Source organism: Tasmannia lanceolata, unplaced genomic scaffold (assembly GCF_043159265.1).
Source record: "Tasmannia lanceolata isolate RefF3 unplaced genomic scaffold, GAP_Taslan_0.1 ptg000003l, whole genome shotgun sequence".
NCBI classification, from domain to species: domain Eukaryota; kingdom Viridiplantae; phylum Streptophyta; class Magnoliopsida; order Canellales; family Winteraceae; genus Tasmannia; species Tasmannia lanceolata.
The window spans coordinates 6,705,232-6,715,579 of NW_027518680.1; the positions used below are offsets into that span (position 1 = coordinate 6,705,232).

Sequence of the window (10,348 nt, forward strand, 5' to 3'; positions counted from 1 at the left end):
GTTTGGGCACAACAACATAAATAGGTTGTTCCCCAAAAATCAATTCAATAGGATGATCCTAACCCTCCGATCTGTAGAAGATTCCATAAATGATTTTTAGGGCACTACATATTCAGATCATTAGAATCATCCTTTGGAAATGATTTTTGGGGCACAACCTATTTACATTGTGCCCAGACAGTTGAACGGTTTGGATCATAAAAAAAAGTGGGCCGTACCTACTTTTTTTAGACTTAACGTGTTTTCACGGCCACCCATCATTTTAATATAACCGAGAGAAGCCCACAAGTTCATTCCATACAAAACCCCTGCATGTTATTGACGTTATTCCCATTACTTGAATCTCCTAACTGGAAACTAGTTGCCAATATATCAAAGTTCCCAAGACAAAAATGAAGAACTCATAGAACCATTTAAGTAACCCATAAATTAGGCAAATATATCCTCAGAAACAAGTGATCTTTCGCTATCAATACATGGCTCAGGAGACTGTTGAAGCGATTCATAGTTTAGCTGCCTAGATGCTTCATACAGGGCTATGCCGACGCTCACAGATAGATTTAGACATCGAACGTAAGTCTCGACCATTGGAATCCGGATGGTTCCGCCGCCAAGGACTTCATTTTTGCAGTCGAACAAAGCTTCGGGAGGTAATCCACTAGTCTCCGAACCAAAAACGAGCCAATCGCCTCGCTTATAGGAGAAATCCTGCAAAACAAAAGGTACACCTAGTAAGGGTCTTCCCTTATCTTTCACAAGGGTCGGTTTGGTAAGAAATGTCTTTCCACCCACTAAGGGCGTTCCTTGCAAAGCATTTTACTTTATATCAAATTCAAAGAAAAAAACTTAGTTATTTGGGTTAACCAGGGTTTCCCAGTTTGGTATCTATTCCTTTCGCTAACTGGTTTGCAATAGCTTGCCAAAATAAGCGAATTCTGAACCAGTATCGACGACGAACTGGTTGGCTTAGGAAAAACTAAGACTGAAAACTACCTAAAAGGGACACTGCAAGATATCAAAACTCATAGGAGATGGGACTTCTCACTGGAAAACTACTCTTCTTCCAACAACAGTTAGTTGATAGGCCAATCTAGTAAAATTTCCACTCGAAACTGTAGTGCGAAAAAACTGAAGTAAAGAAATTACAATTGAACGAAACATTTAAGTTTTCTTTGACCAACTAATTTGATTATTGCTGTCAATTTCTATTTCTCTGAACAAGCTTCTCTCCACTTTCATGCATTTTGGAGAAATTGCATAGCTTTAATGGCTTCTGCTGCTGAAGTCCAGCTTTCCTCGTAAGAAAGGAGAGATCTCAAATGACAGGCGTATTTTCCTCTAATAAAAGTTACATGAGCTTTATATTGATTGTAATAAACCAATATGATCACTCCTCCATCTAACGGCTGAGAACATCCTTTTTCTAAAATTTCTACTAAGATTTCATTTTTTATTTATACCTCGTGCAAACAAAAGTCAGATGATAGTTTTTTTATTCCTTTTTTTCTTTTTCTTTTTCGAACTGCAATTATTTATTAGGAAAAGAGACCGAGGTGATCACATACAATCCAAAGTTCCAAACAACAAGAAAGAAGAATACAGCAAGCTACATACAATCAAGGGGGAAGATAATCGAAAAACTCGAAAGCTAGCATGCCTAATCCCGCTCTAGCTAACTAATCCGTCTCACCATTGGCTGACCTCCAAACCTAACGAAATCTGACCATGTGTCCTACAACCCGGTCCAATATCTTCTCCAACCGATCTGTACATTTCCAAGGGATAGTCGTTCCTGTACTTAAACCACCAAATCACGTTGAGAGAGTCCTTTCACAATGGGACGGTCAAGATCTGCATCCTCCACTAGTCGAATGCCCAAGGAGAGCATGCACTTCCGCATTGGTAGCATTCGATAGGCCCAGAGTGCTAGAAAAAGCCCATTCGATCCTTCAGATTAACATAGAATATCTCCAACACCTGACATACTGGGATTCCTCAAAAAAGACTCATAGATGATGAGGGAATCTTACTAAGTCGAATCACATCCCACGCTCTCCTAAGAGAATCAAACTTGATACCTCTAAATTTAGTGAGGGTTGCTGGCCCAATGCACCATCAAGGACAATAGTTGCTGCTTTAACCGCTGTTCCTTTCCTTCCAAATAACCCATATAGATGCCACCAAGGTTAAGCACGAAAGTTTCCGGGCCCTTGACGGCCAAGGCACTTAAGATCACTCCACAAAAAGGTTTGTGATGTGTATCTAGAAGACCCAAACAACGTCAAGGAGTTGAAAGACGAAAACCTATTTGGCTCTAGTAAGTCTATAATGAATGAAAAGATGGTTGACAGTCTCACCTGGCTCAATACATAAGGCACAATGATCAACTACGATACTCCTTCGACTCCGAAGGTGGTCCACGATGAAAATTTTGTCACGGGAAGCCGTCCATGCAAAGGCACAAATTTTAAGCGGGGTTGGCAATCTCCATGCTTTGTGGGCTGGCGAGCACGATGTCACTGACAGCAGTTGACGATAGAGAGAACATAGAGGATCCCATCAGTGCTTCAAATCCAGATTCTTCGATCGCTCCTAGAGCAATTACTATAAGCACTCCATACATCGATTCTAAGATAGACATCAACTCAGCACCTCTAATGACCTCTTTGTCAAAAAAGTTTTTGCAGAACTTAATCCTTCAGTTAACCCTGTAATTATCTCTTATGAACGATTCATTGACCGAGCAGTCCCGCTCGGTCAAAAAATGAAAGGTAGCCTAACCAAGAAAAAATGGTCCTTCCACAACAGCAACCTTATACAAACGAGGACATGATAGAACAGGATGATAAGCAAACACATGAAAATAGACAGACTGTACCAAATAAACATCGACCGAGCTATTAGGAAAAAAGAAAAAGTTATTTCCATCTTTTGCACTTTAATATTACGGGAGCTGATATTTACGCCCCTTATAAGTCTGCGGACACCCGCATTTAAACGCCGTTATGGGCTAGGATGAGTTGTCAGTTAGTAAAAAAAGAGTACTTCTAAAATGACGACAATACCCTTCCAACAAACCGCCTATTCCATCTCTCTCACGATCAAAATCTTTCCGTGTTCTCTGGCCTTACCAAAATCCCCTATTCTCTCTCTCTCTCTCTCTCTCTCTCTCTCTCTCTCTCTCTCTCTCTCTCTCTCTCTCTCTCTCTCTCAAAATCTTTCCTCCTTCTCTCACCTTACCAAAATCTGGAAATAGGCGGTTTGTTGGAAGGGTATTGTCGTCATTTTAGAAGTACTCTTTTTTTACTAACTGACAACTCATCCTAGCCCATAACGGCGTTTAAATGCAGGTGTCCGCAGACTTATAAGGGGCGTAAATATCAGCTCCCTAATATTACCTATGTACTTATCATGAGTGCTAATTATTATCGCACAATGCAAGTTTTACATGGGGATTAAACAGGTTGCCTATTGTTATAAGTGACACAGTAGTTTCCATGTGCAAAACCAACGTGTAAGAGAAACTATCATCCCTTACTTTTCATGTAGAGTTTTATTGTTTTTAACATAGTTATAAGGGTGTGAAACGGAAACGGGAAACGAAACGTGACACACATGTTTCCTACACGTTTCATATGTGTTTTGCATACGTTTATCACGCGTTTACACATTATTTATATAAGTTTTCCATATGTTTCCTATGTGTTTCAGAAATATTTCTCCAATTTCGTATCATATTTTGGAAATGTTTCCGAAATGTGTTTCCCTCATTTTAGGGGAAACGAGTTTCCCAACCGCGAGAAATGCATTTTAGGGTAAACGGGTTTCCCACCCGCCCAAGGAGTTTTCGGCAACTATGGTTTTTAAACTCAGCAGAAGATAATTTTTTCTCCAACTTATGCATTTATAAAACATAGTTTTTATATGGTGGCCGACCGTCCAACGTAAAGGGCAGAGAGAGAAAAAACTCTCCCCCTTGATTTTTGATCCAAGTCAAACCTCCTTTTTTTACTTTTAGGTTGATCAAAAATCATCGTGGTGGATATTTTCTCTCTCCGCCCTTTACATATAAAGGGCGGCCACCATATAATTTCTCTATAAAACAACTGCTTATATAATAATAAACTTTCCAATATCATATCATTGTACAGTATGCTAGGTTCTACAAAGTCCCTATGTCGGACACCAAGACACGTGCATATCCAAATTTCATTTCTGTTCTACAAGGCCAGGAGTCTAACACCAAAACACATGCATATCAAAAGTACATAGGGACAAACAAATACTGCAAAACACTGATCCTTAAGCAATGAACATTATATTTTTACTATGTGAGGATTATAGTAAGTTCTTTTGGTTTTCCGTCTATCAACCTATCTAGGTGCAAATGTATGAATAACTCTAGCTGTCAATAAGCAAATTTTAAGCAAAAAAGTTTTTTTTTTTGGCTGCCACATGTGTAACACAGTGGGGATTCTAAATCATACAGGACACTAGCATGATTCAAAAGACGAAAACTCACTGAATGAATTGCTGTTCCTCTCTTGGTAAATGCCAGCAACCGTTTTCCCCCAGCCTGTGGCAAATAGATAAAACTTGGTGGGGAAAAGTAAGAGCTACATCTTAGAACATCCATTGCAAAGTAAAAAGATTAAATACCTGTTGCCTGAAGTACTCTCTGAATTCTGCCCATGAACCATGAACCTTAACAACCACATATCTAATTTAGTTTGTTAATCCAGAAAACATGCCATAGTTGTAACTGTACTTCTTTAATTAGCTGTGATAGGCTATTACAATGGAAACTTATTTGAAGATGACCAGGAGGACCACCAGGGACAGGACTGCCACTCCTTGTGTTCCTTGCACGTGGACAAGACCGTACGGTGGCTGGCCCACATGTAGAGCGCACAGGGAATGGCAATCCCAGTCTTGACGTTCTCAAGCATCCTGCTAGCACTTCTCTATTACAATGTAGTGAGGAGTGCCATTGTCAAAATAAGGGAGCGCAGAAATAATTTCTCATAGTTCAATTATTAAAACTGGAATGCTATCCACTTATCAAACTGAATTATATGCTTGTGTTGTGTTTGTGCATATGAGCATGGACATCTGTTTATTCCTAGAGAGAGGGCAAGTATAAACATGCATCTGCAAAGCAATGTAAGATTTATGGTTAGGATTTTATATTTTTTCTAAGATTACATTTTGCTTATCTGCTCCGATGGATCCATATTATTAACTCAGTGGTTGTGAAGCTAAATGGAGAAAAGAAAAAAAAATCTATTTCCAATGCAATGCCACCAACGCAATCGCAACAAAACAGGGAGGCTGCAGAGGATGCCAATCAACACTACAGACCATCATCAAACATTCACATTAGTGAATCCAAATGCCAAGGAATAAGAAGTGCAAAAATATGAAATTGATAATCCGTAACCTAAATGCATAGCTTTAAATTTTGTCTGAAATCCAAAATTTCGGTCTGAAATTTCGAATTTCGGTTGGGACAGAAACCGAAATTTCTCAAAATCCAAAATTTCAGATTTCCCAAATTCGAGAAATTCAATTTTTTTTTAAATAATTTTTTTCTGAAATTTCCGAAATGATTAATTAATTATTTTTTTACCGGATTTCGGCCGAAATTTTGACTGAAGCAGAAATTTAAATCCATGCCTAAATGCAAGCCGCGTAAATCCAATGAGCCTATTAAAATAAAACGATGAAAGAGGTAGCTAGCAGAACAAAATTGTGACAAAACTGCAATAGAAGTTCCCACGAAGGTCCTCAATCTTAATTTATGTTGGAACTATTATCAAAACTCTTTACCATTCAAAAACAAAAAATGTTCTCAAAACACCAAGGGTAGATTGATGTGAGGCACAGTCGCAAGCATATGCAAACCCAAACAAAACCATGACTGCTTACGTAATTTAAAAATCCAAGAAGGATACGGCCAGTAATCCAATCCAGCACGCTTCAGTTTTGTATCATCAATCTGAAACCCTAATGGCTGAGTGGAATCCAAATATTAGCAGAATACCAACCATCAGGGGAAAAAAATCAGAACAGTGTTTAGGTAGTAAAAAATGGAATGTCACAAAAAGGAAATCTTTAGGGAAATGATATCAGCGCCAAAGTGTTTTGATAAACATGCACTCCACTTGTCTGTCGTGTAGTATTTAAGAGATGTCAGAGGATATTAGGTTCTCAAAAAGCTCTTAAAGCTCGTTAAATACTACACGACGGACAAGTGGAGCGCATGTTTATCAAAACACTTTGGCGCAGATATCATTTCCCAATCTTTATCCTGAAGTCCCCAAAATAAAAACAAAGAACCAACATTAATAAACAAAAAAAAAACCAAATGGTACCTCCACAAGATGCAGGCCAATAGCTGATGCTGCACATGTTCTGGCAATGCATCCTGTATTTCCGGGAATCTGTCATGACAATAGAAATCTCAGTGCCAGCCTTCATAAATTGAGGTTGCCTGCAACCCAACAGCAAAAATTTCAACTCACATGAGTTTTTCATAAAACAGAAGTTACGAGAGCAACGATGCATCACACTCCTTTAAGAAATTTGTCATAATGTATTTAAATGTAAATCCATTTGATCCATGAGATCCATCGAACTTGCAAAAAGTGCTTGAAGTATAACAGTTTAGGAATGAAAAAAAATCATAGTTGCCAATGCAGGAAGCGAAGGCTTTCGAGAAGGCACGAATCGTGAAAGGTCGGGGAAGCAATGAGACAGCGTGAAGGGAATTGACGGGGAAGAGTAAAGGGAAGAGTGAAATAATTGAAAGATGACAACATTGAAAAACAAATATTTCTAGTTTCAAACCAAGATAAGCAATTTGAATCCAACCATCATAAATTACATGCAAATCAAAGAACACACTTGACCATGTTTCTCATTTGAAAAAAAAATTCATAAAATATTAGGGATAATAAAGGAAGGTGAAAGAGGGAGAAAATTGACACAGCATAAGTGAGGAGGGGATGAGAGGTGGCTGAGAAACAGGGAAAAGCAAAACTCTACTCAAAAATATAGTTTTTCTTTTCCCTATTTTTAGCCACTTAGCATCATCTCCTCACTCCTGTCCTCTCAATTCTCTCATTCACCCACTCTTTCGACCCTCCTCCTCCTCATTTGGCCAACTTATATTCCCTGAAAAATATTTCATGGTAGCCAAACATGGCCTTAGTGTCTTCACTCTTCATAAGTTCAAATGTTTTGGGCAAGAATCAAACAAGAGATCCAAAAAAAATCAGACAAGAGCAAAAAGATAGCAAATCGGGGAAAAAACTTTCCGTATTTCTAGAGCGTGCTTTCTGAGTGCTTACCAAATTGGGGAACATGCTTCCCACACATTTCGGAAACTTGCTTCTAAAATTGGGGAAACACGCTTCTTGCGTTTCGGAAGCGCACTTCCCCAATTTCTGGGAAACAGGGTGTTTCCCGCTTCCGAAACGTGCTTCCCACCTTCTGGGGGCATTTCCGGTAACTTGGGAAGAAACAATGGGTATATTCTTCCAATGTAGTAGGCTGACAAAGATTTTGTCCTTTGCCAAAAGTTATTTTCTTCATAATGTGCTATAGTTGGGATTAGGATCCATGTTTGTGGTTCCCAGATCCCCAAAAAGGCCAAATTTTTGGGCTATCTAGTTCCTAGGAGATGCAAGTTAGGTGGATCACAGTCGCTTCAAATTTCCAACTTAGTTAACTAAATGTAATTATTATACAATAGTATTTATATTGATGTTCCGACCCCAACTAGTTTGGGACAAAGGCTTAGTTGAGTTGTAGGTCCATACAAGAAAGGGATACAATGATAAGTAAGCGTAGAGACGCATAAAGTTCAGAAAATGTAATTAATTATAATAAATAACACACGGGAAGAAAAGGTAATACGTAAACATGAACCATGAACTAAGTGCATGACTTCAATGAAATATAATTGACGAAGAACCTAGAAAACAAAGTGGGTAGAAAAACAAATTACTCCCGTTTAGAAAAGAACATGTCTTGCTCCAAGCTTGGCCACATCACACGTGGAGGATAAATCAAGCTTGTCGAATCAATATGTAAATTATTCATGAAGAAATTGCACAAAGATATTTCCACTATCTAGGCGCTTGTTGATGACATGGAAGACCTAAACATTTTTGAGGAATTAGTTTGTAAGGTGTTTTACTTTCTTCAAGAAGATGAACTTCCAGCAAAATTGGAGAATGGCTAAGGAAAGTAGACGTAAAATGAAAGTTTTGAGAGATGTAAGCAATCTTCGAAAGCATTCTTAAACCCAGCTTTGATGATTGCTGTTTTGGGACCATCTTCTTCACAAAAATGAGCAAACACCCTAAAACTTCATGAAAGTCTTGAATACCTACAGAGAACCCACCAGTAAATTTAAACCGTGTTGATGGTGGGTGGGGTTTGCCATTAGTGGGAAAAATTGTCTTGTGACTGAACTACTAAATCAAAACACAACGCCCTATGGTGCTTTTTAGTTCTCTGCAACTGTGCTGAGTTCAGGGGGACTTTGCTGAACCTATAAATTGCTAAAAGCCGCATGTCAATTTAATCAAATCAAGAAACCAACTACATACTGAAATTATACATAAATAACAGCATAGCCCCAGTTTGAAGTGTTGTTATGGGACACAAAATTAAGAAGATTTCATTTAGTCAATATGTCAGCATTCAAAACACTTCAATAAATTTCTCGGTGAGATAAATAAAATTAATAAACGATTAACTCTATACTTGCAAGTACTAATAAGCTGACAGATATGCTATGCATTTCATTCACATGGTTTATACATGTTTCTGATGCCTTCCCTCCAATAGCAATGAATATTACATCAAACTACTGCCGTGTTTGGATTTACGCCGATATTGAAACTTGGGCCTTTCAAGTTACACGTAAATTACTAAATGATTGACCCTATACTTGCAAGTACTATTAAGCTAACAACTATGATTTGCTTTTCACTCACATTATCTACACATGTTTCTAACGCCGTCCCTCCAAGAACAATAATCCTAGATCAATATACTTACATGTCTATGCCTCTATAGTGTGTTTGTGGAATGTTTGGATGTACACCGGTATTGCAATTTGGGCCTTTACACATAAATGGCAAACTAAAAAGGACAAAGTCGCACCCAAATTTCAATTTAGGCGTAGATCGAACAATTGAAAATCACACATAAACATGAATCTATAAAAAGCCCCCCAGAATACAATGTGGGTGTACATCCAAAGAGGCATTAAATACATAAATTGATTTCAAGTTCCAACAATATATTCTACACTCTCGAGTCCATCTCCAAACTGGGTCAATATTCAAAAACACTTAAAAGCTATTTTCAGCACAACATTCTCTTTTAATGGAGTGGCAATTTACCCAATACATAGAATTTATACCTGAGGAGAAACTAATACTACTTGGAGAATTTTATCGTGAGGGACTTGGGCAATACCTCCGCCTGTACCGCAGGACCACGAATTCGAATCGCCTCTTTCAGCTGCCATTACCACACACACCAAAAAAAAAGCATCTTTCAGGTGCCCATTATAAGGAAGAAATAAAAGGAGAATATAATCAGAGATGTTGTGAAAAAAATATGGTAAAGTCCTCCTTACATGAGAGGCACTGAGGAGTGAGGCGCTTAGCTGAGGAAGAGAAGGAAATGAGAGATGTTTTGTAGGGTTTGTGGGTGAATTTCCTGTTGAAATCTGGAAAGATAGATGGGCGTATGCGAGCAGTTGAATTGAGACAGGCGTTCCAACTGAGATTTAGGGTTCGTAAGCCTCTTGGCTCCATCTCTCTCTCTCTCTCTCTCTCTCTCTCTCTGGGTAAGCTTCGAAATTTATACTAGTTATCTTATCTGGATGGAGGAAGGTGCCCAACAAGTGAACGGATTAGATCATCTTGTGGAGTGGGCCCCACTGCTTTCTGAAAAGATACTAGACTTCACGCGCACTCACGATGTAAAATCTCCTCTCTCTTAAGAAACATACCCTTTGTAAGGAACTATGGATCAAGGCTTAAAAAATCAACGAATTAGTTTATCTTGGCTGAAACCAGGCCTTACCGAACAAAGTTGAGCCCAATAATAATGGACCGCACTCTGTGCTGGTTAGCTGGATCAACGGACCCAATCAAGTAGCAAAAGCTTATAACATAAAATCAGCTCGAGACGATTTTTGGGAATTCAATCTGAGATTATGACATAAAATCAGGTCGGGTACAGGTTGGTTCTAATTCATTTTTTTAGCAAAAGCTGACCCTTACAAGCGGCGGAGCCACAAACTTACATTGGGGGCGACTAA

General features: G+C 38.6%; 1 protein-coding gene across 1 annotated transcript; it reads right to left on the reverse strand.

Annotated features, from left to right (window-relative positions):
- Nucleotides 1-406: 406 nt before the first annotated feature.
- AGL26 (tRNA (cytidine(34)-2'-O)-methyltransferase) lies at nucleotides 407-9,871 on the reverse strand. The gene is made up of 7 exons (XM_077358755.1): nucleotides 9,659-9,871; nucleotides 9,440-9,540; nucleotides 6,375-6,443; nucleotides 5,955-6,013; nucleotides 4,660-4,720; nucleotides 4,523-4,576; nucleotides 407-708 (listed from the first exon to the last, which is right to left on the reverse strand). The coding sequence occupies exons 1-7, from the start codon at nucleotides 9,837-9,839 to the stop codon at nucleotides 430-432; spliced, it is 804 nt and encodes a 267-aa protein (XP_077214870.1). The 5' UTR covers nucleotides 9,840-9,871; the 3' UTR covers nucleotides 407-429.
- Nucleotides 9,872-10,348: the final 477 nt, after the last annotated feature.

What these genes read in the sequence shown, in the direction of transcription:
- AGL26 (XM_077358755.1), bottom strand. Translation starts at nt 9,839, where the DNA reads ATGGAGCCAAGAGGCTTACGAACCCTAAATCTCAGTTGGAACGCCTGT. An exon ending in TTGGCCTGCATCTTGTGGAG is followed by an intron (nt 6,014 to 6,374) that starts GTACCATTTGGT and finishes GATTCCACTCAG; the next exon opens with CCATTAGGGTTTCAGATTGA. An exon ending in GAGGAACAGCAATTCATTCA is followed by an intron (nt 709 to 4,522) that starts GTGAGTTTTCGT and finishes TTTGTTTTGCAG; the next exon opens with GATTTCTCCTATAAGCGAGG.